General features: G+C 40.7%; 1 protein-coding gene across 2 annotated transcripts in view; it reads right to left on the reverse strand.

Annotated features, from left to right (window-relative positions):
- The window catches only part of TENM4 (teneurin transmembrane protein 4), a 600,039-nt gene that overhangs the window by 346,561 nt on the left and 226,705 nt on the right, over nt 1-26,773 (reverse strand). For both annotated transcript variants that reach the window (XM_059838450.1, XM_059838449.1), the window contains one exon: nt 934-1,222. In XM_059838450.1, the coding sequence (XP_059694433.1) occupies nt 934-1,156 (223 nt within the window). In that variant the 5' untranslated portion in view covers nt 1,157-1,222. The remainder of the gene's footprint in view (nt 1-933; nt 1,223-26,773) is intronic.

The following is a 26,773-nucleotide window of genomic DNA, read 5'->3' on the forward strand; positions in this document are numbered from 1 at the left end:
GTTTATGTTCTTTTTCTGGAATGCTGCCTACTCTATTTGACTCACTTTACCACTTTATGCTTTTCTTGGTGGACTTCTAAAAACAATTTATGTGAAGTCCTGGTTGGAATCTGAACTACATCTCTACAGAAAGATGAAGACGAGTCTTATAGTAGGGTACAGAAATCTACCTCATACAGGCAATAACAGCAGTGAAAACTGTAACTGCACTGACTTCAGGGTATATGGAATTTCTGTTAGAACTGTGGAGTCTGTGGTGACTCTTGAAACTCCACATCTTCACAGATACCGGGACTCAGATTCACTAAATGTGCTCCTGTAAGTCCTAAAGAGGTTCCTTACTCCTTTAACACTGAAGCATGTCCCCAAGGCAAACCTAAAGCCTGCAGGCCGTATACAATGCCAAGGGGAGTCATTCCATCTGTACCTCAGGTGTCTCCTTTCTTCCAGGATTCTTGGGTTTTGCTGTAGACCAGATGGACAGTGTGGAAAGTTACACTCTCCACTGGTTGCCTCCTGCCTCGGCATCTTCACTGGCTTCCTTCATGACAGAGCAGACATGTGACACAGTGAAAGGTCTCCTGAGCAGGCAGGAACATTCCATGCCACGTCAGTACCATACAGCATGTGCACAGGGGGTTCTAGTCTCATGGTGGGAAGTGGCAAAGTGCTGCTGCAGACAGAAAAACTAAGGCAGAAAATGTGTCTTAGTAAGTGCTACTGAACCTGGGATTGGGTAGGCCCCTTAAGGATAATGGGCTGCACACAGTGTCATGTGCAATACAATGAAGGTGATCTCTGCTGCTCTCTTTAAATCTCTCTTACATCTTGCTTTTGGCCTCAGAGTCTTTCAAAGGTAGCCTCCCACCCAACTCTGGCTCTCAGCTGATTCCCTCTTGCTGCTTGCAGTTTCATCTGCTGAAAAGTACCCACCTGCTCGGCAGAATTCATCAGCCTCCTGGTGCACCATGTCTTTGACCCGATTGCTGTAGGTCAGCCTGGAGTCTTGATCATAAGCCTTCAAGGTCTCACTGGAGCTGTAGGACTTCTGGGGTGCCTTGCTGTCCTCACTCTCGGCTGAAGAGCTGGTGTAGCGGCGCTCAGTGTCACGGCGCCGAGTCAGAGATCGATACGGCTTCCTTTCCTTTACATCCATGGCACCCTTGTCTGAGTATTCAACATTAAAATAATGACGTCTGTGTGGCGGTCAGATTGGAATAACCTGAAAGGGAGAATTAAAAAATGTTATGCCTTTGGGCACTCAACGGCTAATTTGCCCTCTTTATACATTCTTACACTGAAGAAAAGGGATGTTACTTAATGGATTGCAGAAAAACCCTCTTATAACAATTACCAATAAAAAGAAAGTCTCAATTATGTGTGACTCATTTAATAATTGCCACTGCTAACAGGATACATATATGCAGCAACCTGCATCTGTCTGAACTAGACATACACTTGGGAATTTGAAACTGATTGTGATATTGTGTGTCTTCATTCCATAGGAAGTGATTCAGACACCTCGAGGAGGCATGTATTCATCAGTCACCTAATTTCTGGGAAATGGGGTAATGCTGAAATGTCTCTATTTGGGCAACTGGAGGGCTTTGGAAAAACGCTGTCCTATGGCTTTAAAAATGTTTCCATAGATCATGAGGTTAGAATGTATGAACAAAAGACCGAGATGGTATAAGAAGGCAAGTAGGAAGGGGGAGGGAGAAAGGAAGGATGAAGGAATGACATGTGGATGGAAATTGCATAAAAAATTTCTTTCTTTTCAGAGGGCTCATCTTTACTCAGCTGGAAATATATTAGAACTTAAGCAGAGCTGAGAAGTGTAAATAAATGATAGTGTTCTGCTTCATGTAACAACATGGCCTGGGATTTATTTCTGTGGAAAAATCAATGTATATATGCACTGCAATACAAGCGTACATATCTGCACACAGAGAAAACAGATATCAGAAATAAAATGTATTAAAAGTATTTTTGTCAAAATAACTAATAAATGGTATTTTCACTTCAAGTTTATTTTTCCTGTGTTTTCTGTCACATTTAATAAAGGCAATGGCTTCCATCGAGATGGGAAAATATGTTTTTTAATATCTAAACTTGTTTATGAGGAAAAATAATGATAAAATACACAAACCAAACATGGAAAATCTGTAATTATGAGCTGAGCTTCTCAGAAACTGAATCCTCTTGACTGCTAAAGAACAGAAGTTGATTCTCTAAATGCCACCCCAGGATATTGTTGTTTACCATCAGCATTTAAAACCAGAAAGCTAAAAGTTCAGAAAGAAGCTATCAGTTCTTGGTCTTTTTGATAGCAAATACATATGGAAATATATGGCAAAAGCTGAATCACATTCTGTTGGCATTTCGTTCTTGAAAAGCTAAACCCTGAATGTGCTAATGAAATCTTACTCGTCCATGACTCAGATCCTAGACTTGCTTCAGATGCTGTGTCCTGGATTTCAGAGAATCATAGAATCCTAGAACGGTTTGGGTTGAAAGGAAACTTGAAGATCATCAAATTCCAACTCCCTGCCATGGATAGCAACAGCCTCCACCAGACCAGGTTGCTCAAAGCCTCATCCAGCCTGGCCTTGAACACTGCCAGGGATGGGGCAGCCACAGCTTCTCTGGGCAACCTGTGCCAGTGCCTCACCGCCCTTACAGGGAAGAATTTCTTCCTAATACCTCATCTACATCTGCCCTCACACAGCTGTGGTGCAGTAGCTGAGGACAGATGTGCTACGAGCTTTGTAGGTCAGTTTAAAGGGATGTGGTGTAATGTAGCATTTGTGGGTTTTAAAACTGGGGAGTTTTAAATGAAGGATGCGTTTGTCAGTTTTAAATGAAGGATGTGTGAAGGATGCAAGACTCCTAGCACAGGTTCTGATAACATATAAATCATAATAGTAATACTGAAGCCCGAAGACAGCATTTTATTATTAACTTCTTGCTTGAAAAGCTGTCTGGCACAAGCACAACTAAAAAAATACTGGAGTTGAAGAGAGACTGCAGGAGGAAACAAGAATGACAGGAAGGGTAAACAGGCAGCTGGGCAAAGAAGAAGCAGAGTTACACTCTTGGGACTCTCATGAGGTTAAACCATGACACACTCCTATTTCTGCAATTCTGATTGTGATAAAACTGCTAAAGGGTTTTAGCCCCAAAAAAACATCCAAAACCAACTTTGCAATGACACACCCCAATTCCAACACCTTGTATGGCTTCTGTAGCATTCTTCCTTGGAATTAAGGCTCTACTATAAGAAAAAAAAAATCCATTGTCCCTAGTCTATTCCATAGATGGTCGCAGACCAAGTTCATACATTCTGTTTGTCAGCAAAATGCATAAAAACTATTGAACACTTCGGGGGGGAGAGGGGAAAGGAGGAGAGTCTTTAAAAAGCTTTATCTAAGTCATCCACAGAGACTTGAGCACCACTTTGACTTCAAACATGTTTTTAAACCCACTGAACTAATTGACTTAAATTCATTCAGGTAAATGCAATACAGTGAATGCAAATGGGATTACTCACCAGCCAAAACTGACATGTTAAAAGTATAGCAGAGTAAGGGTACAAAACTAAGGCCTGAATGTAGAAGCAATAGTGAAGGAGATTGAATTGTGCTATAAAACAATAGAAGCATGAAAGAGATCTAACAAATATTGGGAGTTTTTTGTTTGTTTTTTTTTGTTTGTTTTTTTGGTTTTTTTTTTGCATTGAATCAAACATATTGGTGCTTTCACACAGGAAAAAAATAGAGCATCTGATTGCCTTTCAGTGCACTGTCATCTCCCCTTTTAAAAAAAAAAAAATTTTTGGCTTGAAAAATTGTGACATTTTTTACACTTGTTATTGAATCCGTTTGTCTCCTTTATAGCATCTCTGTATGAAAACCTTAGAAGGAGCAGGTTTGTTATACTTTTGAATATAACACCTTAAAACAGGCTCCTTCACAAAAGCCCAGTATTGTGAGCCACTATAATGAACCCTGAAATTGTGGTTTATTGTTATGGGGATGAAGATAGCAGAATGTGAGTGAGAAGTGGTTACTCTCTAAGAAAGAAATGAGGAAAGGTGGTTTCTGTCTGCTCCCGAGCATTGTAGCAATTCCTACCTAGGGCTGGTCATTTAAAAACCCTCTAGCAGGAGAGCAACATGTGCCAAGGAAACCTTTTTTCACTGCTAGACCCACAAGGTACAAACAGGGTCTGTAATTACCATTAGTAACCTTGCAACTTAGGAAATGACAAAAAAACATAAGGAAATTGACTGAATTCCCACCAGATGAAGGGTTTTCTTTTTGTTAGGAAAGGTGCTGAAAAGCTGAAAATTCTCCTACAGTTCATCAAAAATAGCCCTGTAAATTTGCACCATCCATATGCACATTCCTCTGTAACAGTGTTTCTATTCCCAACTCATTGATGTCTTTATAAATTTAACTCTTCTCAACTTTTTATTTCTCTCTCCCTCACAACTTGGGTTGACTTTCCAAATAGAAAGGTTACCTCCATAAAATATAATGAAGATTTTTTTAAAGCTATTTTGAAAGACTGAACTGTTGCATTTACCTGACTTAAGTAAGTTTCCAGCACTTTTCCATGGACATGCAGTTCTTGTCATCTCAGTTTTATAGCCCAATTCCCAGATGGTTTAGATACCTTACTTTCAACAGAGTTGTGTTGTCAGAGAGTTTGCCTCATAGCTTTTCTGTGGTAGATTTTTTTTTTTCTGCTACTCCTTGTGTCTAGATTGTACTTCTGCTGCAATTTCATCAGTGCCATCAACACCTAACATTTTTCCTGACTTCTCTGGCACATGACAAACACAAAGAATCACACTCGTCTCAATTACATACTCAACCACCAGTTTCTTTCCGTCTTTAGCTCATGATTGCTCCTCATAATTTTAAAAGCTTCCATAAACTTGCTGGACTGGATGTAAAAAAACAGGCTTTCTAATACAGACCTTTCCATTTCCGTGTTCATTTTCCTTCTATAAAAGCACAAAACCCTTCTGCTCTGAGTCATTTATATTTGGACAGGGCTTTCTTGTCCCATAATGCAGTGTTTCTAGTTCTGTTTGTTTCTTTCATCAGACTGCGGTCTGCATAACATATAAAATTTTATCTTTTTTTCCTTTTTAAAAATTTCACTTTAAGGTCAATTAGTTGCAATGGCCATTCCTATTTTTGGCAGCCTTCTGTGTATGGGGGTCCAATCCCAGCTGGACCACAAACTGGTCTGCAGTACAGCTCACAACAGAAGCATATTTCTGTCTTTACTTATTCTACTCAGAAAAATCCCACTGACCCTAGAAAGGGTTACTTAGAAGTAAAAGCCTGTAAAATCAGATTCCTTGATATAGTTATATTTTTCAGGAGTGTGGGACTCTTCTCACATCCCTGCACATGTGTCAGGGAGTGGAGCAAAAAAATCAGCTTTCTGGTTCTGGTGCAGTAGTGCAGCAAACATAATGCTTATTTGCAGCACTTTTTATTTTGCTTTTGCTTTGGTTGGCTCCCAAACAATCCTTTTTATGATATTTTATCCTTTATATCTCTCCTCCTCATTCTCAGCTCTGTTGGTTTTTGTTGCTCTTTGGAGCTTTGATTAACCACACCGGCTTTGTGCTGCAGAATCGCACTCAATGAATGGCAAGGGGTATGATTTATTTTCTGAGTCACTGCCCAAAAGAGAAACTTGCATCAATCAAAAAACCATACAAGGGAGTGTGACACCACAAAGTGATATGCTGGGAGGCGCTTATAGCAAAAAGGACAGGTGGTCTTTGATAGCTGACTTACATTGCAGGTCACTAATCACAGAGATTAGCAGCAAGGTGATAGACAGCGCCTGTTCTGGAAGGCAGCATGTCATATCATCCAATTTTCTGTCAAAATGTGAGGGTTTAAACAGTACAGATAGCTTTATGTACTTCCCATATAGTTATGGCAACAGAGTGATGAGAATGCTGGAAGAGTGAAATATCTTGTCTGCAAGAAAACATGAGCATGAGTTCTGGTGGGTTGATTCCACCTCCACCTTTGTGCTGAAGGAAGCAAAAGGACTACTTTTCACTTCTCATTTGTTTTCCTCTGCAAAACTGCCTATGCAGAAATGGCATTATTTTACTTGGTAGGGCATGCTTTTTGTCTTCTTTAACTTGATCTCATTTCACTGCTTAGGGCAATATTTTCTCTATTTTTTTATTGCTGCTGCCCTTTGTAGAATGAGCACAGCCATAGGATGCTGAGCAGCAAGCCTAATTTTATATTCCCTTCTTTGGGCTCCACAAATTGAATCATTAACTAAGACCTAAAGCTGGTAAGTAGTGAGCAAGTATCCTTTCTTTCACTTTATAGAGGAAGAGATGAGCCACGGGAAGCCAGAGTGAATTGCTTAAGGCGGTACAAGAAGAAAAGAACACAACTGAGGGCAGCAGCTTCATCTCCAAGGCTGAGTCCGATACTGAGCTCTTGATTTTTTGAGAACCAAGCCACATAAGCATAGTAGAATAATTAATTTTAAAACTTTCAGGCCAATGAATGCCTGAAATCTTTGTTGGGGAACAGAAGCATGAACATCAGGCATTATTAACAAGATGCTCTTTCATGTTCTGTAGTGTCCTTCCATCAAAAGGACTGTGGAGCATGGACAATTGCAGTTTTATCTGACCTATGAAATCCCATGGTGAGTGATGAAAAACCCACTCAGAGTCAAAAGGGAGACAGATTTTCACTTTCTATATAAATTTTCTCAAAGACACCAACAGATACTGGGGGCAAACCAGCAATATTATTTGGGAAATTAGTTCCAACTCAGGACCCTAAGCTGCAATCAAAAAAGTTGTGAGTTCAGATGATTAAATGACTTTGTGTCTGTGATTATTAATATCCTACACCAAATTAAGTCATCACCTGGTATTTTACATCATATTTGAAAGAAGGCAGTCCACTGTGGCAGTCCTACCACTTCCGTGAGGATGAAATGCCTTGTTCAAGTCTCCTTATTGTGATTTCATAGGCTCCTGGAAAGGCTTGGGCTGGAGGGAACTTTAAAGATCATCTAGTTCCAACCTCACTGCCACAGGCAGGAATGCTACACACTAGTTCAGGTTGTTTAGAGCCCCATCCAACCTGACCTTCAAAAAACCTGGCCTTCTTTACACAAAATACCAAATCGGAGAAATCTTATTTGATCATTTTTATTTGTCAAACAAAAATTGTCTAAGATATTGCCTCCCATTCTACCTCATCTAAAGCACAAACCTGGCATAAATATAGTGGTGAATGTTCTTTCTGATGCATTCAGCAAATACTCCAGCATGTACTCAGGGGTTATTCAAATCAAATTTGTACTGCTTGGTGATCAGAGTCAGCAATCATCTGATCTTAGCAAATACACTACTGTGGCTTAAACAGTGTGATACCATTTATCATGGGAAATGGGAGATTCTTCCATAACATGAAGGATTCCTGGGTTTTTTATTAAACCTTAAGCTTCATATTTATAACACAGGTTCAAATCCCATGAGATCTTCATAGGAAATAAATTAAGCTATAGGTTAACATCCTCTCACATTTTTGGCAAAGACTTAGGAAAGAAGCAGGCACAAGAGAGAAGGAGAATGAAGAGTTGAATTAATACTGCTTGGCTTCAATCCAGTACTCAAAGAAAGTAACAAAACCTCCCTTTTCTGGTCTCAACCACTAAACCTTTCTTCTGCTGGTAAGAGACTTGCTAGACAGTTGGTAATGCCTTGTCCAAAAGATGTGGTTTGTGACCTTTGCATGAACAAATCTAAAACTGCATTAAGCTGGAGGCCCAGGAGAGCTTGAAACAGTAGTGGCGGGAAAACATGGAGGAGACTAGAATGCAATTATCTCAATTATTTCTGGTTTGCAGCTCCCTAAGTCTTGTGCCATGGGCTGGAACATTTAACCTGTGCTAGTGAAAGATTTTACAGCCTGAAGTTAAAAATTCTTTTGAATAATTTTTGTCAACTATAAGCAGTCTGCAGTTGCAGCCATCAGAACCCTACTCTGGCTTACTCCAAAACAAAAGTTACTTTGGAAAAAAATTAGTTTTATACTGAAATTCTCATCATGAGTCTATTAGCCATTCTTGGATGAAGTGGGTTTTCTTCAGAATCTCAATTTAATAGAGAGTGCATAATGGCATTTAAATAATAAATGCTGAAAGATACAGCCTGACCATGTACACTCTTTTATGATCAGCCTACAAACTTTTCCTGTCTTTGTCAGACTCAAGGTTTGGGTGTATGATGTGCCATACATCCAAACCCCATGTGAAACCAGCACATTTATCAGCCACTCTCAGGAGTGACTAAGAACTGGTGACATAAAATGGTGGTATTCACTAAAAGTATTCTTATTCTTTCTCCATCACCCACATTTTGCTAATTTGGACTCTTGCCTGGGATGATACAGGAAGCTAAAACTTATGTCCTTCATCTGAGTCAGGACAAAGTTTTGAATGTTCCTCAAGCCTCCTAGGTGAAAGCCCTTGGCATAGCCTTTCTCAATCTGTTTGGGAGAATTTTTCTTTTTTTTTCCAGAAAAGAGAAACATAGCCTGTTGTCATCATATTGCAAACCTCTCATGCCTTCTCAGTGATTTCTCATGGGCAGCTCCTCACAGCACTGACTCCTTCTTCCTCACAGCCAAGACCTCCAACTCTCTTCCCAGCACAGCCAACAAACTCCATCTCCCCTCTCAACCAGCTAAGCCACTCTTTTGTAGCACACTTCTTATTGGGCACAGCTGTGGCCTATTAAGGGCAGGCCTGTTCCTAATCTTTGGTGATTAGTACAGCTGCAGCTCTTCAGGTGTGAGACTACCTTCTGCACTATTTTCTTACATTCTATCCCTCCACAATAGCCTGGGGTTGGTTTTTGTTTGTTTGTTTTTAAATAAACAAACAAATGAACCAACAAACAAAAATATAATTCCTAGTCATAGAACTCTAGAATGGATTCCATGACAACACATAAGATGTCTTTGTGTTGGAAGGGACTTTAAAGATCTACTTTTAATTCCCTTCCATGGGCAGGGACATCTTTCACTAGACCACGTTGCCCTTTCCAACCTGTCCATGAACACTTCCAGGGATGGGGCACCTACAGTTCCCCTGGGCTCCCTGTGCCAGAGTCTCATCTCTGAGACAGTAAGAAAAGCCTGGTACAGGACTCACTCAGGGTGTTAAGCCTTATACCCAGTCCTGGGTAAGCTTCGTGTCTAATTCTCAGTGTTCTGTGGTGGCCTACAGGAAGTCTTTGTAATTAAATTGGGACTCAAATGAAAATGTAGCAACAATCCCAAGACAATTCCCATGCACACATTGTGCCATTCAACCTCTTTATTCCACAATTAGGTAAGTGAATTCCCATGCTTAGATACACTAGCCCTGTATCCCTACTTCCCTGTCAATAAATTGAACAAGGAAACTCTCCACCTTTATTACCCCTTTATGGATTGGATGCAGTCAATTTCGGAGAGAAAAAGGGGACAGTGGCTGTGAACAGTGATTTAGGAATCAAGGTTGGTCTTTCCCCTCTATCCACTTCAGCAAATTTCTCTGCAGGACCACTGGGTGTGACAGTCCCTCATAAATCTGTCCTCTGAGAGTTTGCCTAACCCCATTTGATTCTGAATACTTTTGGCCTTCACCACATCCTGCGTGCAGTGCCCCAGTGTGACTGTGTGTGGTGTGAAGAAGTACTTTTCTCATTTGAAGTCACTGTTTATGGTCTTTTTCATGGGAATATTGATGAGCCCTCAGCCTTTTCGATAAGAAAAGAGGCCTTGAACTCATACCCACTCTCAGACGTATCTTATTGCTATTACACATTATTTCTGAAAAGAGCTGAATGGAGACTGGGACTCTTTTAGGAAAGAAAGCATGTCTGCCTTTTCTGCCTGCAGCCACCACCCTGTATCCATACTCCTCAGTAAAGGTATCACATTGATGTGCACCTCCTGTTTGAAACAGAGTTCAGAGCATCCTCTGTTCTACACCCTTCAGATGCAGCCTGGGGTTTTAGCAGCTCACAGGGTGACAGGTGGAATTGAAGGAGACCTGTAGTATAAAACTTCCAAGATCTTTTCTCCTTTTTGTCATTGGCTTGACTGTGAAAACAATAGAAAAGTAGTTTTGGACAGCACTGGCTTTCACTACTGCCATTAATAGCAGGAAGTGCCATAGGCTTAACTGAATTTGGAGGAATATACTTAGAATTATGCCCAAAAAGTATCACTAGGGACAGATTTATTTTGCATCTGCCTATTTATTAAGACTAATAATATAGACACTGCAGAACAATAAGATGAAAAACTTCCTGCAGCAGGGGGAAGCTCTCACCTACTCAGTCAGGACACACAGAGTAGGGAAAAAGTATTACCATCCCTCTTCTACAGGCAAAGACAACTACCTTATCCAGTTACTTGAATTCATGCAAGTAACCCAGGAAACTCCTGTAGGATTAGTCACAAGGCCAACCTGTCCTTGTTTTACTACGGTATCACGTGTGAAAATGTCCCTGCTCTTGTCACAGGTGCTGTGGTACTGGGTAATCTCTCCTTGCCTTCCTTTAGCAGGGGAAGAAACCAACCTGCTTTCTTGTTCTGATAAAATTCCCTAAAGGGTTGAGCTTCAAACTAAGTTTATTAAAATATGAATTATCTGTAAAAAAATACTGCAAGGGCTCATGAATTGATTCTTTTTAGGACTTCTCTGTGAGATAATCAGAGTGCATTGAGAGATGCTACGGATTGATTAATCAGTGTAACCCCTACTGTGTCCGGACCTTCACTTTCAACAGCACAATAAGCTTATGCAGTAGGAAGTGTATTTTTCTTAAGTAAAATGTCTATGGGGGAAAAAAGAGAGAGGTAAAAATAGTAAATTAGAAATAGGAAGTGTTTGGGTTTTTTTTCTGAAACAAAGGGCTCCTTCATTGGAAAAACAAGGAGGGGTATCACCTCTAGGAAGAGATTTTAAGCACATGCAAGAGGACTTACACCTGATTTCTGGGTTGCATCTTAGCACTGCATGTACAGGGATATGGAGAAAAGGCTCTAGGGAGACCTTACAGCACCTTCCAGCACCTGAAGGGGCTACAAGAGAGCTACAGAGGGTAATTTGTCAAGGGCATGGAGTGATAGGACAAAGGGGAATGACTTCGGACAGACAGAGGGTAGGATTAGATTAGATTAGCTAGAAGGAAGAAATTCTTCCCTCTGAGGGTGGTGATACACGGGCACAAAAGCTGTGGCTGCCCCATCCCTGGCAGTGTTCAAGGCCAGGCCGGGGCTTTGAGCAACCTGATTAAGCAAAAGGTGTCCCTGCTCATTAGATGATCTTTAAGGTCCCTTCCAACCCAAATCCTTCATGATTCAATGATTCAATGACCTTCCCAAACAGACATCAATACACTCTTCCAAATGTACGAATGCCACTTGACTGAAAGGTGCCTTAAGGAGGGATCTTAATAAGGTAATGAAAACTGATACTGTAGTTCAGGTAAAAAATCAAACATTACATTTATTCTATTCTTGCAAAATGCTGCTCTTCTACTTGCCCAAAGCTAACAGAGTAATAACAGCATTTATTTTTACTTTTATTTTTTTTTTTTTAAACACATAGCAAAAACTCAGATTTCTTACTGGTTTAGCCTTCAAGGAAGACCATTTTCATCTCTCCCATGTTACAGGCAGAGCAGACCTACAGAAAGGAGGTGACCTGATCAAAGAGCGCAGGAAGTCAGTGGCACAGACTACACAAACCCCAAACCCTGTTTACACATCAGAAGCCTGTTTACTGGAGTTCTTGGATTCTGTGCCAGTAATAATGAAATTCAATCATCTTTCAGTTGATAAAATGCTAGATAAGAGATTAAGTGGTTTATCCAAGCCCAAACTGAAAAATAAATTCTGCATTGTTGATACTAAGATCACTAGTTTAGTGACTAAGTGATGAATCTTCTGGCTTGCCATAGGAAAATATCTTGTATTTGATTTTCTGTGACAAAACAGAACGACTTCTTAAATCTTTCTTATAAGAACAAGTTTTGATAACATTTAACAAAATGAGATGGAAGGCCTACTCTTTTGATAAAAAAAAGCTTTGCTGCCATGCTAAGGAATCCATCTTAAAGAATATTCAGCAAAAAGTCGTTGTGGGAAGAAAAAGAAAAAGCAAATAAAGGAGCTGGGGAGGAGAGAAAGCAATTGAAGATGTAAATGGCTCTTCTTAGTCATACCTTTAATGACTAGCTAGACCAAAGATTAGAAGTAATTGAACTAGCTTTAAGTCAACAAAAGATGCAAGTAGATTGCAAAACAGAGTGGGATTACATTAGTTTACACCAAACCAAGAGTAATTAGTGTTTGAGTAGAGCTAAAAGAGCAGAAAGTGCTATATAAATGTTAATTATTACTATTTGTTTCAAATAGATGCAACAAACACCATCTTTTATATGCCTTAGGAAGTAAAAAACAATAAAGCAAAACTCACTAACAGCCTCTATCATTTGGCTGAGACCTATCAGATCACACTTGGGAAAACATATGGAGCCTTATTCAGTGGCTGTCTCTGAATCCTGAGTGTTTCATGTGAAGTCATAGGTGACTGTCTATCTCTAGAAAGCCTATATTCTGGGAGATGATAAAGAAAGAACAAAGCCCACCCAAAGCACAAAGGTTGCCAGCTCCACCAATGTCAAAAGAATAAGAGAATTTAAAAGATGGAGACCATGGGTTTCAGTAGCAAGAAAACCATCTTCATTTTGGTCCATGCAACAGTTGCTGAGATGAAGAGATAGTTATGTCTACTGCTGAGAAGCAAGAGCAAGACTCTGGGAAATAGCACCAGTTTCTCTTATGCCCTACTGTACCACTAATTTATTATGTGATCCTGGACACGGCATTTTACCTTTTGGGCCCATTTTATGAAAAACAGATATAACCATTTGCCAGCTGTTTCACAGCCAAGTAAAAGGTCTTTTTTGATGCTTTTAAGCATGTCATTTCAATAAATAATTTATGAGACATATCACTATTAAGAAGATGTCCGAGAGAATCTAGGAGTCTAACAAGAAACTTATGAGGTGAGATCATACAGTTTCAGGATGGATTCTGAAATGATTTGCAAAGATTATTAGGCTTGTTGGAATCATGGACATAAAAGAACCGTAAAGTAAAATGCTTATCTACTTTTTTGCAATAAATTTTCTACCAATTTCCTTCCTACCTCGGCAAACTCTTGCAGAGAAGAATGATAAATAGCAGGGGTCTAACCACTTTGTAAGTTTTAAAAATCGCAAGGGATAATTCAATTACAAAAAGAAATTTGTATGAAAGAAATATTTTGCCAGGATATGAGGTAATAAAAACCTATATTTAAGCTCATGATTTCCAAGGCAGTATATAAATGTTAGTTTATTAGCAATTATGTCTGTAAAGGAAGCAGTACAGATGGAGACAGAGGAGATAGCAACATCCTCAGTCATACACTCCTGAAGCCAAATGTCTCACTGTACATATCATTGCCCAAGTGAAGCTGGATCAATGCTTGCATCTGTTGGATGCAGAAATCTGCAGGAAATCCAATTGCCAAGAATCCTTTAAACATAAGTTTGTTTTCACAAAAGTGCAGGCTCCTGGGTTTGAAAATGTCAACCTCAGTAGAGGAATGGTTCCCTGTTTCAATGTTTCTGATGACAAACCCTACTTGAGATGTTCCCTCCTGCTAGGGCTCAGCCACCCTGCTGCTTCCTGCCTCCCTGGGGATACTGATGCAGCTGTTCATAAAACCACACCATAAGCAGATCAGGGAAATTGTCTGGAAATGAAAAGAAAAAGAGCCCTTATCTGCCAAATCCTTACCTTTTTATGTTTGTAGCCTACCCCAACTTTATTTGAGCAAGATTAATATTAATCTGGTTTTATAGGGGCATTTCACAATTAAATGCAAGGCTCAGGCAAGAGGAAATACACTGGGGTGGGAAGGAAAACAGATTGAGATACTCTTTTCTATCATCTAAGTTGGCAGATGGAGCTGTTTCCACTTTAGGTCCTGCATGCAATAACTTGCCTGACCTAAAAATCTTATTTCTAACCAGTTTTCAAGCAATAGAACTGGAGGGTTCTAATAACCATTCTAGAACATCTTTTCCAGCACTAGCCCCTACCATCCATGGGCAGATGTACATTTTGTGGTTCTGAGAGATAGTATTGCTCCATTCTTTGACAAAAGAGCTGCTGTTACTTCATGGAAGCTGCCTTGCCATGCTGAAACCCCAAGGGGCTTCAGGGGTTTCCATGTCCACAGCTCATCTATTCCTCCTCCTTGCTTACAGAGCAAAGTTTCTCTGCCCTTAATTGGAATTTCTGTTGAGACTTTATTGTCTCTTCCATTATCTTTATCATACTGTTCTCAAGAAGAGTTGAAAACTGATGTAAGCAAACCAGTTAAACACTGCCAACATATTTTCCTCCCTTCACTTCCTTGGGTTTTTTTTCCTCTTTTTTCCATTTTTTTTCCCTTTCCTTTTATTTCAGTAGCAATTTTTGGTACCCCTTGCAGGAAAAATGAATGTTAAAAACAACCCAGACCTTTCTCACTACTTTTTTGCTTTATCCTTTGGAAATCATGCTGTGTATAAGCTTAATCTTAAGGTATTCCACAAATCCCTACTCTTATCCCTATATTTCTGACCAATGAGGAGTGAATCTGTTGTGTCATCTCCTGACTGGCATTGAGTTTTACACCACCATGGCTTTTTGTGAACTGTGCATCTGATCCAAAGTCCTTTAAATTACTTAGAAGTATTTTCCATTCATTTCACTCAGGGAGTAAGATAGGGCTTTATAAGCTCAGCTCTCTGTACAAAACCTTTTAATGTTCATTTTTATGGTATGGGCTGCACTGCATCATATTTCAGTCTCCAAAAGTGCCAGCGCTGAGGACAAAAAGGAATGAAATTAAGAAATTGGAGTCTTTTGAAAATCTCCTTCTCAGGGTGAGCCAAAATGAAACTATGAAGAAACATGTAAGAGAGCACACTGGCAATTTTCTCAGATGCAACCTGTGACCTTGGGAGCTGCTGATTTGCCCCCATGGACCCTTGAGGGGGCCTGGGTTTGATGGAGCAGGTTTTTCTCCAAAATTAGGCTCCTTTCTGACATAATAGGCATAGTGCCTTTTATGATTAAGGCATTTTTAAAATTTTCTTTCCATAATTATACATAGCTGGGGTCTGGAGCAGCCCAGCCTTCAAGCTGTCAATAAACACGTTTAGTGCCGAGTTGGGTCATTAGGCTTACAAACAGGTTGAACCTAAACACTGGGGGTTTTAAGCTGATTTCTTGGGTAGGTAAAGAGATATTTATATTTTCATTTAGTTTGAGTGATACCAGCACCTGCCACTTGCTCTAAACACAGCAGTTAACCCATAACTCCCTCTGTCAACTCCTGTTGATGAAAAGCAAAGCAGATAAATTAATGGCTCCCCTGAGAGGAGAGAACTGAGAAGGCTCATGTAAACAAACACCTCACAAAATACAACTGTATTAATGGGAATGGAAATGAAAGAGAAAATGCCTCTCTCCACCCTTGATAGGCACAGCAGGCTGGAGGCAAACACTCACAATGAAACTAAAGGTGGGAACACCAGGCCCTTTGGGGCTCACTCAGTGGCCATTAGCACAGATGGAAATATTTCAGTCCAGCTGACACCAGTGGCAGCTCTTTTGGCGCATCTGACTTTGTAAATGTGACCCTTGCCCCTCTATGCTGGCATGGACACAAGGTCCTGCTGCTGGGAGTTGCACCCTGCAAACAGTAATTAAGAATGAAAAAAGGTGAAATATGTGATTCTTTTAAAAATCTGGCTTGCTCTTAGGGATATACAGAGGATGATCCATGCTCCTTGGCTTTTTCCCTCACCTGAGGGTGGGCTCAGTATCTTCAGCTGCTCTGTCTCAAATGTGCTGAGGGCACAGTGCTGTGACAAACTGAAGGACATTCAACTACTTCCTCTGTGAAGGGATAAAGTTAGGACACTTATATGTCATAGACTCATAGAATGATTTGGGCTGGAAAGGACCTTAAGATTATCTACTTCCAGTCCCCCTGCCATGGGCAGGGACGCCTTCCACTGGAAGATGATGGGGATGACAATCTTAAAAAAAGCCAAATGTGCAGGTCAGTTGATTGGTCTCTAGTCAGGGGATAAATCTAATTAAGAGAATTTTTTTCCTCCCATTTCTATGACCTTCCTCTCTCAAATATGTTTTCCCCTTTTCCCTATAATGGGAAATTGGATTTTTGTTTCTTTTCCTGTAACTGCTTTGGAATGGTCCTAGGTACCACAAGGCTTGTGCACCTCAGAGTCCTTCAAGGCAGAGGAATGTTTGCACAGACAAAAAAATTAAAGCAAAGACCTCTTCCCTATCTCACCCTGGTTGGTTGTTTTTACCAATGCACGTCTCCTTCCTTGAGGTAATAGTAGCATCTGTGTGCCTTTCATCTGGCATGAAATGCTTGCAGAAATTAAAATAAATCAAAAGTGTGGTTTTCTTTTTGCAGACCAGGAATCCAGGCCTCCAGTCTGATTCCCACTGCTATATGGTGGGACTGGGTGTAGGGCAGCCAGAATCTGCTGCTGGCCAAAGCTACAGCCTAAGAAAGGATTTATTAAAGACAGTAATTCTGTGCTTAGGGTAAAGGCAGGTCCCAGGTCTGTGTCATCCCGCTGTCCTGTTCAAGATGGAAATATAATTCCAGTCTGCTCTGCATACCCAGAGGCTGGATCATCTGGACAAAGGATATGAAGATTTTTGCCAGACTGGAGGATCTTAAGTGCCTTTTTGCCTCCCTCACACCTCAGCTACTCCTGGACTGTGGAGGAGAAGCCCATAGCTGAACTTCCTCACCTAGGCTGAGCTTCTGTTAGGCTACAAATCGTAATTTGGTGAAGGATGTGTGTAAGGAGGAATGAGTACAGCAACAAAGGAAGGAGCTGCAAGTGGAATTCTTATTCACATGAGTTTTAACTCCTACCCTGGCATTGCTTATTGCCTGTGTGTTGGCTTGGACCAGAGCCAAGGAGTCAAACAATATTCTCTGCATAATTATATGCTTAAAGGAAACAAGCAGAGGTCCCATGGCCTGGATTTGGAGAGGACTGTTTCTTAAATAGTTGCCTCTGAAGCAGAGCTGGGAAGAAACATGCCAAAGCCATGTGCAGAAGAGACAGTGGAAGGGCACCATCCATAGAAAGAGCATGTGGTCTAGGGACTATGCACTGTAGCCAACTTATATATCAGTCAGTGCCTTCTTTGGCACTTTCTCAGATGGTAAATCAAGAGCAAGAAGTTGAACCAAGTGGCCATTGCGGCCTGCTGAGCAGCTGGCTGTAGCTCCGAAAGCACATGATATGATCAATGCCAAAAACACAGACCAGGGGTGTGACAAAAGGCACACCCTTGATGTGGCTGTACTTGTGGTGACATGGAGTATTTCCATTCCAGACTGGTTTTCCACATCACTCTTTCTTCTAGAGGTTAATGGTCTTATAAGGGCAGCAGCAATAAATAAATGTGCCTAACCTGGAGCCTCATTAGTGTAAAGCCCAGCATTACATACCAAATTTTTAACGTTGCATAAAATGGGTTGGCACGAGGATGGAAGCACGAGCCTCCTTCCACCTTCCATTCCACTGTGTCTGCTGTGACAAGGGCAGGAGACCAGCTGGGCTTGAGCATATTTTAAGCTCCTGATTTTATGCTGCTGTGCAGAGCTGCTCTCAACATGAGGCCTCGGCATAAATGTGCAGGGAAGGGGTGATAGGATCACAGACAGACACCGTCAAGATCCTGGCCCAAGGCAAACATGCCTGTGGCTTTCTTACTTCATGCTTTTCAGCTCAAATTAGCTTATCTGTGTCAGAGAGGGCAGCTGTTCCATGGGGGAAGGAGGAGGGAAAGTGTAGATCACGTATCTGACTCCAGAATTGTGAAAAATAAGTAAATGCAGTGGGAAAGGGGCAGAGACAGTGACTGAGATCCCTACCTTGAGCACAACACTTTCTCCATGGGACTGCAGAAAGAGAAACACTCCAGAGAAAATGCTTAAGCAGTGCATTAATTGTGTCAATATTATTAACAGGCCTCTCTCTGTTACTTCCTTAGCTGACACCTCCCACCCTTGTTCTGCCCTGTGTTTATTATAAACTGTATAAGAAGTATAGCAGATTTACAGTTGGCCCAGGGTTTTATATAGGGTAAGGCTGAAATGAAACCATTTCACTAAGGCATAAGAAATGGTTTCAGTAATTTTTAAGTTTGGAAACAAATGTATATAAACCTAACACCCCCGCCCCCCCCCAACCAAACTAACAAGCAGACAGCAACAAAAGCTGTAAATGGCTTTGATGGTTACATTAATTGCTAAACAGTAAATAACAGTACAGTAAATAATTGTCCGGGACTAATCCCTGAAACTGAGGTCAACTGGCATGGAGAAGCCTTCAACTACATAAAAACCCCTTCTAGGATCCAAAATAGGGTGATGTAGTCTGCATTTTGGGACTGGTTTCTGGGCTATGCTGGTGCCTTAGTTGTGCTCAGAAATTGTATGCCCAGGTCAAAACCTTGCTAGGAACCTCTGTTAATTGCTGTTTAGCTGCTATTCAACAATATAAACAATAGCCCCTTGGTGTTGTTTCATTTACTAGCATAATCAGAGCCAAAGCTGCTCCATGCCAAACTGTAAGGAAATAGATACTTCCATATTTACAATAGTTTTCAGATCCGTCTGTAAAAGAAAACCTTCTTCTTATGATTATGAGTTAATTATGCAAGCCCTGAAATGAGTGTGGTGTCCTGTTCTTAAACCCAGTCTAGCATTGCCTTACGTGCATTCCAGAGCTTGAAAGAGCGCGTGTTGGTAGTCTCAGAGCTAGCAGGCACAAATATAACAATAACTGAGACCTTGGGTTTGTTTTTTAAGGAAAACCCTGCTCCTTCCCCTTACTCCCAAGATTGTTGAGCAGTGTAACTTTTCTCAGCATTCAATTTAATTTTCTTTCTTCCTCTCTTTTATTTTTTTTTTTTTTTTTAATTTAAGAGAAAGAAAAAGCAAATTAAATGAAACTGAACTTTCATTAGAAACCCATTGATGAAGAAGATATCATTTAGAACAGGTTGTCTGGGAGTGAAGGCAACATCAGCCAGAAAGGAAATGCTGCCAACTTACCCTCCTGACTCTGATCTCGGATTTTGAGCTATTACATGAAGCTCTGCAAATCACCAAACAATGTGAACAATAATGAAGGCGTGTTTAAGAAAGAAAGATGCCATTTGCAGGGGGATTACTGGACATGAATGGTCTCTCTCCCAGCTCTTGGCAAAGAATGAATTGCCACTGCATTGTCGTCAAATCAAATATTCCTACAGCATCCCTAGGGATTGTTTTGCAATTTTGTTAATATTTTAAAAGCATCCCTTGATCTCTCCCATCCTGCCTGCAGCTATGATTTCATTTTGCTCTGAAACAGATGTCTTCTCTCTCTCTCTCCCTTCTCCCCTCTCTTCCTTCAAGTGTTCTCCTTAGTAAAGTACATTATGAACAATTGATTTTGAAGCCCATGAGCACACGGAATTCAGGAGGATTCAGACCACTTTAATCCTGCCATATTTGGAGAATTGGCCTTTTTGCCAACACTGGTCAGATAAGAGTCTTTCAGAAGAAAAACAAGAAAAAACAAACAAGGAAACAAAAGCTTTCTCTTAGAGCCACAGGACAGAAATGCAGAGTCATGACTGTTCAGAGCACCTTAGTGGCCTGATTCAGAAATCTTGCCTCCAAGAGGAATTCCCAACATTATCTTGAAATTACCTAGGAATTACACATTACACAAGGGACAAACACTTTTAGCAGGTTTTGCTGAGCTAAGAAAACGAGTGATTGTTTTACACTAAAAGAGGGTCAATTCAGACTACATATATGTAAGAAGTCTTTTAAAATGAGGGTGGTGAGACACTAGCACAGTCTGCCCAGAGAGGTGGCAAATGCCCCATCCCTGAAAACATTAAACAGGTTGGATGGAGCTCTAACCAACCTGAACAAGTTTAATATGTCTCTGATCTTGGTAGGGGGGTTGGACCAAATGGCCTTTAGAAGATCCCTTCCAACCTAAACCGTTCTATGCTTCAATGATTTTTTCAACGAAAACTGAGTGAGATAGTACTGGAGTGGCATACCAACAAATGAATCAAAGCCTGGGCTCTTTGTACATTTTTCTGTGAAAGAAGACTTATCAGAGTACTAACCAGACCAAGGCTACCTACCCTAGCAGCATTTATGATGCTGTTTATCTTCAGGATGGTTGATATAGAGGTGGAGTCTCCCTGAAGGCCAGGGCTGTGACTTTGCTTGACATCTGCAAAGTGCCATCCATCACATGAATTAATTATGACTCACAAGACGACAGAAAGGGTGGCCAAGGCAGGTCAAATGCCCTGGCCCTGGCCAAAGCACAGGCAGCTAAGTCATACGATTTGTAGCAATGACCCACACTCCTGTCTATCCATCATGATAAAAAAGACTAGCTTGTTTTTTGGTTGAGCCCTTTCTATTGATTTCCACTTGTTTTCAATAATTTTGTGGTTCTCAGATGTGGATATCATACCAAGGTAAACAAGAAGGGAGAATAATTAAAGGACTTAGCACTCATTAGTAATAGAGGTTTACTTGTTGAGCTGTCCATGGGATGAATAAAATTATCTTACTCATTAAAAACAGCTATGAAATGACCACAGATGATGTGTTGTAAAGCAGAACTCCAGTTGCAGCTGGAGAAGCAGAGGTATAGAGGAAGAAAATAGAGGGATGTACCATGTGGTGAAACACTGGATGCCTCATCTGGCAGCAGAACCAAGGACTGAACACAGATCTTCTGTTTCCCAGTCCAGACCTAGCCTAAGTCTTGCAGTTAGGCCAGTTTCAACTTGGAAAGCATGTTTATGCTTTTCTATCACTGCAGAGTAAGCATTATCCACTGGAGTGCATGTTTTCATCCTAAACTTGCAGGCTTAACAGCTGAAATTCCTCTTTTCCTCCCCTCCCCTGCCTTGGCTTGGCTTTTTTCCATCCTAGTTAAGTGTATTCAAATATGCAGATGCTTCAATGAACTCAGGAGTGGATATTTCAGTGGTGACTTCACATGCTCCTCCTAAATTCATCTAGTAAGCAGATGTCAGACATTTCTTTTTATCTGTATTGCTGTTCAGGTCTCATTTCATATGTAGACTTAAGACAGAAACTGTCAGACATATGTTTCACTTCTCTAGAAAGACGCCGGTTTGATGGCAGAGGACTGGCCAACTTTCTGCAGTCAGAAGCAGCCTAATTCAAAGATGGAAGTAACTGCTGCTATTTCAGACCTGATCAGCTGGAAAGACCATCCAAAGACAAACCCTGTCTCAGAGAGGCACCTGCAGGTGATGACTGGGTCATGGGGATTTTTTGGGTGTGGTCCTATGTCGTGGCTCTGCTGGGTTGGACATTGTTGGTCACAGGACAATGTCTGGAGCTCCTGCCTGCAAGGCTCAAGTCTAAGCAGGAAACCCTTCCATATCACCTGGGAAGAGGAGGTTAAGCAGAGCCTGGTGGAGGCTGGTAATTTGGCAGGCACAGAGGAAGAAGACAACACTAGGGAAAGTTAAGAAGAAACCTTCGATGGATGCAGTCTCCTTATAGCCACCATGGAGTTTTCCTCCCCAAATCAAGAGAACCAGCTTACAGTACTATGAAAGAAACAATCAGGATGTGAACATGCATAGGAGCTTAAAAAATAAAGTATGCACCAGGATCTGAAATGTAAACAGGAGAAAAATTTGAGGTAGGAGCTGTAAGAGGCAGTAAAGGTTACCCAAATTAGGAAGAGACTGATGTGGTGAAAAAAATGCACAGCAGAACTGTGAGCTGTGAACCTGAAGCATTTGTTTCTTAAAAGCTCTAGCAGTTTGAGGCTGGCAGGCCCTGATAACCACTTGTGAGCTGGCTGATAAATGGGTCAGATGCATTCTGTCACACTTGGCTGGGGATGCTGGCCATGAAACAGAGAGGGGGATTGGTGTGGAGTAGAAGGCCCATGTAGCCCATGCTGTTTGTGTCACTGCCCTGTGACACATTGCTGGACATAAAAAATAGTACCTTGAAGAAGAGCCTGGAAAAGACCATGCAGTGAGATAATCAGCAATGCCTGTTTCAAAAGGATGTTCCTCAAACTTCCCTTAATTATGACCTGAGCCACTGAAATGCATAGTCAGAGTGACAGCAGGGTACTCATGTAATATTTCTATCTTCTTAATTATACCAGAAGTATGACAGATACTTTTTTATTGCCTTAAAAGAGTAACAGCAGCAGCAAAACCTAGTTTTTGTCTGTTAATGGTCAGGAGAAGGGTGCAAATATTCCATAATTTGTTATGGAAATACAAGAAAAAAGTGAAGGAGAATCTCAGGGTTTGTCATGGTGCATTAGAAGCTCCGAGGTAAGGGGAAACTGGCATAACCCATGTGAAAAAGTTTGTTGCCTTGTCCCAAAAAAGCAAATGCACCTAGCCCAGTTCCAATGAGTCCCAATGATCCCAGGCAAGAGCATGTAAATCCAGACTCTATTAATAATACAATTTAAATGGTTTAATTATGTCTCTATAGCTCAAAACCTGCAAAGGACTGTCTGAAATTCTGCTTTTGCCTTCCATACTTGTAAAACAGGAGGTAATTTTATCAACAGACCAGAAACAAGGATTATTCATTTCTGTATATGTGCTTCACAGTGCAGAGCATAGGCAGAGCATGGTTATTCTTTTTTCTTCATGAATTATTCCACATCTTTCTCTCTCCCAAGGACAATCACTCCTCTTGTATTATAGTGTTATTGCTTGAGGATGAGTATGAAGTAGTCGCACCATCCCTGGGCAGGAGGGTTGGAACTACATGATCTTTAAGGTTCCTTCCAGCCCCTTGAGGCTGAAGAGGAGAGAATATCAAAGTTCAGCTGATCTCAGCAGATGTCTCATCTGCTTTGCTACTCCTCAACATCTTAAAAATAAACTGTGATGGGGTTTATTCCTACATCACAGTCAAATTACAGAACATGAACAATCAACAGAGTGGTGATGTTTTTCTGTACATTTTATTTGAAGTGTTCCTAGGAGGAAGGATGGGGAGGATAGAGTGACCCCTTTATTTAATTCATAGATTGGTGTCATCACTATGTCTTTACAGTTTGCTACATTCCACGGCAGGGAAGTGTTTGTCTCTCTCTACATGACTGTTAAGAGCAGGCTTGAAGTGTTTCACATATCCCTAGGTGGTTAGCAAAAGTATATCCATGTGAATATACTTATGTAAAGCTTAAAGAGAGTAAGTATGAAGAACTGGTGCATTAAACATCTGCAATAAATGTATGCAGATTGGCAAGCAGTAAAAAACAAAGGGGTTATAAAAAGTCCAGAGGAATCCGAAGGATTTCAAGAAAAAAAAAATGGATTATCAGTGCTATGATTTAATTTAGAAGAAAATTTTATTAAGAAAAAGAAAATTTCTGATTAACATAATGAAATATTTTCCAAATAATCAGATCCCGTTAGGGAAGTAAAATAAAATAATAATATTAAAGATAATAAAGATAATAATAATGAAGGTGATGATGATGATGATGATTATTATTGTGCCATGTGCTTTAGGATGACCATGCTGGAGCAGCAAGGTTGGACACAACCAGAGTTCCTTCCCAGCCTGATCCATTCTATGATTCTGTGACTCCCCAAACCACTATAGAAACAGAGTGTTGTACAGAAAGGAGCAGTCTTATGTTGGATAGAGGACTGAACAACCTGGTAGATTTTCTTCCACTTCTTAAGTTTGTGATACTGTATCATTCACAGTGGAGCTAGATAAATCAGTATCAATGCAAAACCTGTCCCTGTTTCTCAGTAGCCCAAACCAAGGATATGTAGACCAAGCTCCTAACCACTTTGGCAACACCCAGAATTTTAATGGAAAGAGAAAACAAGTTGCTTCCAATTAGTGGAGATCCATATCACAATGCTGAGGGACCCTCCAGGCAACCAGAGAGCTTTAGTGACCCAAGCTAAGTCTGAATTTATAACCTCTGCATTGGGAGATCAACTCTCAGTAAGGAAAACCTCTGAAACTGCAGAACTACTGTACAAGTCTGTCCCTGACCCAAACATCTGCTTTTTACTTGGGTGGAGTGTGGTCTAGATTTCTTACTCAATGGTAATTCCCAGCAGTTTGTAATGGGCCCTTAGTAATCCTTAACTTAGGGCAACAGCTGTTGGAAGGCAGCCCCGGAGGGTGGTTGGGTTGACAGCCTGACGGAGGGCAGGAGACGCTACTCGTTGCAGCTTTGATGGAGAGGAGAGTCAGGGCCACTGGGTAACAGCACTGAGCTTCAAAATACCCCAGTGTTCTTGCTTTTGTGAGGCACACACACTGGAGATCTGGAAACTGTCAGCTTGTTCCAGCTTTGTAGTACCCTCAGGGAGGAAGCAAATACTCTGAAGATGTGCAACTCTAACTGCACTAATTCAATAGTAACAGCGAGTCAGGGCAAACAGACCCACCACTACAGAGAGGACACCAGAATGGAGAGGCGTTTAATTGACAGATGTGAACTGCTTAGCATTAGTGGAGACAATGAAATACCACATTTGAGAGCAGTAACGCAGACTTTATCTGATGTACAGTACATCTGTGCCTTAAATTTCCTCTAGAGTGCAGCTGAGTCCTAATCCCCTTTTCTTGTTATACCCATCTCTGGCAGTGAATACATTTGTCAATTAAAATATGTTCTTTGAAGTTATTTCAAGCTTTCCAGAGTAAAGAATTGTGAAGTCTCACTATGACCCAGGATTAATTAAGAGGGGCCAAATTTGATCTCATTTATGGGAGTGTAAATGTGTCGTAACGCTATTCCCAGCCCAGCGAAAGAAGATATTTACTCTTTGTTGGCTTTTTTTTTTTTTCCCCTCAATCTTTGGCCAGGAAAAATTAAGGTAGTTTTACTCTTCAGCTGATAATCTGTGGACTCCATCTTTATGTGGATTTCTGTGGTGCACAGCTTTCTTTAAAAAAACCTCAGGTCAGAGACAACTCTGGGGCACAAAGATGATCACAGGGCTGGAGCACATCTCTTGCAATGACAGGCTGAGAGAGTTGGAGTTGTGCAGCCTGAAGAAGAGAAGGCTTCAGGGAGACCTTAGAGCCCCTTCCAAGGGGCTAGAAGAGAGCTAGAGAGGGTAATTTGAAAAGGGCATGGACTGACAGGACAAGGGAGAATGACTTCAGACTGAAAGATGGTAGGTTAAGATTAGATATTAGGAAGAAATTCTTTCCCAAGAAGGAGGTGAGGCACTGGCACAGGTTGCTCAGAGAAGCTGTGGATGCCCCATCTCTGGAGGTATTCAAGGCTGGATGGGGCTTTGAGCAACCTGGTCTAGTAGAAGGTGTCCCTGCCCATGGCAGGAGGGTTGGAACTCAATGATCTTTATTTGTCCATTCCAATTCAGACCATTCTGTGATTCTATGATTAGTTATCCAGATAACCCCAAGATATAATCTGCTAAAATATTTACAAAAAAAAGGGAAAATTTATCTTGTTTATTATCTATCTTTTGAAGTGTTTTGTCTCTCAGCATCTCTGGACTGCATCTGTGCTAACAATCCTTCCACTGATGGTGTGAATGAAATCGACACAGTATTGAAAATCAGACTCTCATATTCTGTTTTGTGCTATTATTACATATGCTCTGCCAGAATCAGATGCAATTAATTGCTCATATCTGGCAAAAATTTACTGTATAATAAGGTATTATTCAAAGTTATCATTACTGTATATTGCATCTCCTGGAGAAGGATGAAGAATCCAATATTCAAAGTGGTTCTGCAACTGCATGTAAGCTCTCATAATAGACTGGAGACAGTCACAGACTGTCAGTTCAGCATCAAATATATACACCTCCTCCACATGCATTGAAAACAATTCCTTAGACACACATAAGTTAGTAGATTCACAACCCTTTCCAGTTAAGAAATGATGCTATAGATGGAGCTTACATATGGAAAACATGCTGTGTATACAAATTTGTGATGTGGCATGGAAATCTCACATGAGCTGATTTGTGGAAACAATAAGACACCCCTTGACAAGCTTGCTGGCATGCTACTGGGAAGGCCTGGAGAGCATTCAAAGGAAGTAAGATAGTTTTCTTTTTAAATTGATAAAAAAATGAGACAACAAAAGGTCAATTTGATGATCAAACTAGTTTCATTGTGTATTTGAGATGTCTCTGGTCATTGGAAAGGGCTGGGAGGGAGCTATCCAGAAGAGGAAGGGCTTTGGAAGACCAAAGCCATGTAGCTAGTGACAGCAAATGCAAATGCTGTCACCAGCCATTGCCCACAATTCTCATTTGATAGATTTTTACCTAATTTTACAAAGATAAATGAACACAGGAGAGATAAAGTGACAAAAAAGATTTGATAATATTTTACAGTGGAAGTCCAACAGTACGGCACTGCTCCTTCAACAATATAGAAAGAAAAGCAGTAAAAAAAGAAATCACCAGCTGAGTGTTTGGACATATTCCTTACTATTTCATTAATCCACCTTCATTTATTTCTAGCTTGATGGTGT

The sequence above is a fragment of the Haemorhous mexicanus genome, chromosome 2 (genome assembly GCF_027477595.1).
Source record: "Haemorhous mexicanus isolate bHaeMex1 chromosome 2, bHaeMex1.pri, whole genome shotgun sequence".
Taxonomy (NCBI): domain Eukaryota; kingdom Metazoa; phylum Chordata; class Aves; order Passeriformes; family Fringillidae; genus Haemorhous; species Haemorhous mexicanus.